The sequence below is a fragment of the Loa loa genome (assembly GCF_000183805.2).
Source record: "Loa loa unplaced genomic scaffold supercont3.120, whole genome shotgun sequence".
Classification (NCBI taxonomy): Eukaryota; Metazoa; Nematoda; class Chromadorea; order Rhabditida; family Onchocercidae; genus Loa; species Loa loa.
Window position 1 is genome coordinate 161,629 of NW_018108300.1, and position 4,991 is coordinate 166,619.

Here is a 4,991-nt window from a genome sequence, read left to right on the forward strand (position 1 = left end):
GACCAGTTAACCCCCCCCTCCCCCCCCCCCCCCCCGGCCAAGCTCACCGCAATCGCCACCAAGATTGCAATTTTCCGCTTGCCCTTTCCCTCCTCCTTCCCAAAAAAAAAAGATGTAGTTCACGTACTTTTGCTCTTTAATTCCTTTAATAGGTTGGAAGCTGTAAAAGTTATTCCTTGTGAAAGAATGGAGCTCAAAATAGTGTATTGGAAACTACTCCTGCTAACACAAAATTCCAAAATAATGATAAGGTTACCCCTGTAGATCACAAAGGAAAATCCGCAATCTAGTCTTTGTTGGTGCCATGACTACTAAATCATTGTACTTGATAACATCAGCAATTATATCCAAATTCAAATCCATGCCAATCACAGCTCCCTGGAAAACCTTGCTTTGACAAATTAGAAAGGATTTTTTTTCCTTCGAAAATATAAAGGCAACTATAAAAGATCAATATTATACGTATAGTTGCACCAATTTATTATTCTTCTGTATGCTGGTGGAGAGAGAAACCAATGTTGCCTGATATTCGTTAAAAGGATACGACCAGAATAATTCGTCGTTTAATGAATGAGTTAGCAGTTTTGCATTACTACCAGTGGAAAGAAGTTCAAACATTCGAAGTAATGTCAGCGTTGCATGCTCATTAGTTCCAATTGAAATCATCTGTAATGAATAAGTTACCACTTATCGATTGACCAAATCCGCCCACACAAAGTAATCCATATTAATACAGTGAATCATTAGTTTAGTGCTATAGCTGAAAAAAGTGCAACACCTTTCCTGGTATTATCGTTTTGTTCAAGGCTGCCTTCAACTTTTTACCAAGTGATTGTTGGTATTTTGTGAAATTCATTTCCGCGATGCTTTTCAAAAATTCATATGACCAAAGAAGCGGCGTTCCATCACCTACAAATAAAAGTTTCAAAATAGTTGTGAAAAGTAGCAAGAGAAACCTCTATATTTCCATTTGAAACTGGGGTTAAATTTGAATTAATTTTTACTTCATCTAACTTCACCGCTAAGTGCAGCACCATCTTTATAAGTGCAAAAATAATTTCCGAAATCTACCGCAGTGAAATAAGAATAGGATCTTTCTCCCCAAAAGATGGTTGACATCGCGAACGATCTTCGAAGTAAGATATACAAGTAGAATTTAAAACGACTTATGCATTACACATTTTAGTTCCAATTTAATAATAAATTAACTAACTTACCTACTGCACTAAGATTTGAATTATTAGAGAAATAAGAGATAAGTCATTCCTACTCGAATCACAGACAACTGATTGTTCATACCTAAGTGTCAAAAAAAATTTACATACTATCGCATAGTGCCAGAGCATTAATTTTTATGCGAACACTCGCTTCCTGAACTATTTCCGCCACAGCGTTTAAAACCGAAGCTGCTTCACCTAATTCTGACATTACACCTCGGCTGATGTAAAATAGGATATTATGATGGTATTCATTTTTGCCATTTTCTCTGTCAAAAGTTTCTTCCTGCAAAAAATGAATCCCAAATCAAGACAAATAAAGAGATCGAAGAATGTTCTTGAATGAAAAACTATAGAGTAAAGTCAGAAAAAATATGATAAAATGAACAATTTTGAGATTTCTAATAATTCTGTGTTCTGAAGTCCCAAAATCGTTTATTTTATTGTTTTTTTTTTTTCAGACTGAAGAAAAACATAAAAGATTATAAATTCCATGATCTAAGATTTGTGGTATAGAAACTGTATCGAGATCTGAAAAAACAGGATAAAGGAGCTCACTGATTCATAGCAGTAAGGTTTCAAAATTAAAGTAAGAAAAGTGTAAGTCTGCAAAGCAGTGAGTTTCATCGCGAAAACGCAAAAGTGAGTTTCACCGTGTGAGTGCAAAGCAGTGAGTTTCACCGCGAAAAAGTTTTGTAGAACGATTTCTCATTTTTATGCGTCTTAGTAAATTTTATTTTTAATTTTTGAGCATATTGATTTAAAAAAAATGCTCTGCTTACCTCAACAAACAATCTGCAGGCCATCTGAATTGCACTGGTATGTGAATATGCTTTTTGATCACCTCGTTCAAGTGTTTCTATAAATGATGTCATTACTGCAATCTGCTCATTCGTTACACCCAAGAAATTTTGATTTTCGCAAGCTTTGATATTATGTGTTCCATTTGATACCACCACCATGTACCTGCAGATTTTCAATGTTGAAATTTTATTTGAGCAAACGGATGTTTATGCTCTTTTCAAAATACTCAGTGCATGAATAGAATCTCGTATGAAATCCAATCTGGAATCAAACCAAGAAATAAGGCTAGTTGTGGTAAGGTAATGTCGCACTACACACTTCCATAAAGCTTCGAAGTAAAACCAACATAGTGACATATGTTGGTTAGATGATGACTACCCATCAAGAAGATTACGTAAATCAGGAGAGCAGCTGCGAATAATTAAAAGAGACTTCTCATTAATTGTTCGGATACACCTGAGATGCACGTGAGACAATTCACCCGTCTGTCATTCCTCATCACAGATGTTTAATATTAACATGCTGCAGTTAGTAGTTTTAAGTGCTTTACGACACATAGAAATAAACAATAAACTGGAAGGTAAAATTGAAATTCCAAAAAATCAACAGAAATCGAAACTTACCTATCTCCAGGAACAGCACCATCAAGAAGGATCTTAGCAACACTCTTTGCTTTAGCTACATGTACATCGGAAAGCAACGTTCCTGAAATATATGAAGATTAAACTATCTGAATACAGATTAAATTCCTAAGCATGCCAATTTCCCGAAATGAGTGACATATTAAGTCTTAGAAATCAACGAAGTTGGAAACCCACCAGGAAGGATTCTATTTTATATTTACCAAACCATCAGTTTATTTGCTCGAAGGGATATTTCTGCTGTAAGATTTTATCAATATGTTGCAAAGATATTAATATCAACATCAAAAAGAGTAACTTTATTCCGGTTAGTTTCAGTATTATGCCAATAATACCAAATTTGCCTAGAACAGATTAAATCTTTGGAACATTTCAACTTCCATTCCTTTTTAGAATTAGGTATTTTTGACAATGCATGACGCAGATAGAGAATACTTGCCAACTTTTTTACCTATTATTCGCCATCTCTCTCACTATTCACCTGTAAATATACCGATAAACTTTTACAAATAAACAAACCTGTATCGATAAGAATTACGACACGTCGTTTGTGAGGTAAAGCGGCAGCAAGAAATGGACCCCAGTGTCTTCGTTTATGAACTGGTAGGGCATGTGCCGGATATTCGATATGTGGTCCACTAGTACCAATAATATACTGCCAACGAATTGCACAATCAAGTGCGTTCGTATGTAAAACTAAATGCAAAAAGTTGTAAAGTATTTTATCAGTTAATTAGTACTCATTAATCCATAAATTACCGTAAATCTGACCATCAATAATAGAACCATTAGTTGGGTGGTTATGGATTGTTAAGGTCATAAATAGCACACATGCAGCGAGATGTTCTTAGAACCAATCTTCTAGGATATACTGCAATAAAATGTCTATCCATTCAAATTAAAACATAAAAGTTTCATGTTACCTGATGTGAGATTCTTCTCGGCGTAATACAAGAATCTTGATGATTGTTTGGCTGATATCAAGCATGCAGTGGTCATGTTTACACGTGTACCAAATTGTTCTTCATAGCTTAAGATAGCTCAATTAACAACGTTAGTTGATAGTGGGAAAAATTAATTGGTCTTTTTTTTAGCGGTTGTAGCGGAGGGAAAAACCAAATAAGTACAGATTACATGTACTGCAAATATAGTAGGCTAAGGCATTTTTCAAACGTATAACAAGTAATAATGCTGACTGTATTAAGCAACGAAAGTAATTTAAATTAGCCAAAACCTACTCAGTTTATGGGGTCAAAAGAAACTCTCACCCTATAAACAACACACCTCAAATATCCCGGTGTAATCCGTGCGCATTCCGTCATTGATCTATAGTCACGAAAAGTGATCCAATCTCGTTGCGAACCGCTTGAAATATATTTTTTTGTTTCAATTAATAAATTGGAATACTTCGCAAGCTGTACATCAAGTCGATTCGTTATATCACGTACTAGTGAAAAATTAAGAGCTGTCTTTTTAAAATCCAATCCATCGATAATTGACTACAAATGAATCAGCAATAGACAAGCCAATTAATTGGTACTCGTGTTACAATAATACACTGAACATTTAGGGAAAAACAAACTCTTTACGTATGAATTATACCTGTCATCCATGTAAACTTCAAGATCTAATTACCACTTGGAAGTGATGAAATGACAAAATTGATAAAACTAAACGTTCACCTAGGATTTTTAAATTCCTTATTTGTTTTTGTTTAAAAAGAATACATAGTCCTTTCTGTTCATTAAGCAGACAAGATGAAGGATTATTGATAAACTTAACGAAAGCCGCACCTGTATGACAGGTACTCCGAGCAGTTCATTAACCTGTAGTCGATGCGCTTTATACAATTGGTCAGCTGTAAAATGCGCTGCAAGTGTGATATAATTTTCACGTATGATATCCTGATGTTGGTGATACATTGCTGTAATTGTGACAAAAGCCAAAATAACTGATGCAATCACTCGAACGAAGTAAGGATGCATTGAAATAAATGTAGAATGATTATCAATCGTAACAGATGAATAATATAGTAAGTCGATTTGATCCATATTTTGATAACACAGATCTTGTAGTATTATAAATTGTTATCCTTCGATTCATTTCGCACCTGAAATAATGAAGTACAACATTACTTAATACCTTCCGAGTAGACCAATTTTTTAAAAGAAACCAATCATAATTGAACAATCTTTTACTTTAATTCTTAATTAATAAACTTACCCTCTATTGCTTGGTTACTTTCCAGTGGTAATTTTGGTTATAATCAAAAAAGATCGCGCAGTATAATTTGTAGGAAATGTTCTGAATTGGTTAAATTTACTACTTT

General features: G+C 34.3%; 1 protein-coding gene across 1 annotated transcript in view; it reads right to left on the reverse strand.

The window, feature by feature from the left end:
• LOAG_17734 (hypothetical protein) overlaps positions 1-4,584 on the reverse strand; it is a gene marked incomplete at its 5' end in the record, with an annotated part of 10,893 nt that extends 6,309 nt beyond the window's left edge. The window contains 10 exons of the mRNA XM_020450397.1: positions 257-378; positions 475-666; positions 779-909; positions 1,326-1,503; positions 2,000-2,183; positions 2,645-2,726; positions 3,182-3,358; positions 3,586-3,692; positions 3,947-4,161; positions 4,456-4,584. Of these exons, the coding sequence (XP_020305937.1) occupies positions 257-378; positions 475-666; positions 779-909; positions 1,326-1,503; positions 2,000-2,183; positions 2,645-2,726; positions 3,182-3,358; positions 3,586-3,692; positions 3,947-4,161; positions 4,456-4,584 (1,517 nt within the window). The remainder of the gene's footprint in view (positions 1-256; positions 379-474; positions 667-778; positions 910-1,325; positions 1,504-1,999; positions 2,184-2,644; positions 2,727-3,181; positions 3,359-3,585; positions 3,693-3,946; positions 4,162-4,455) is intronic.
• Positions 4,585-4,991: the final 407 nt, after the last annotated feature.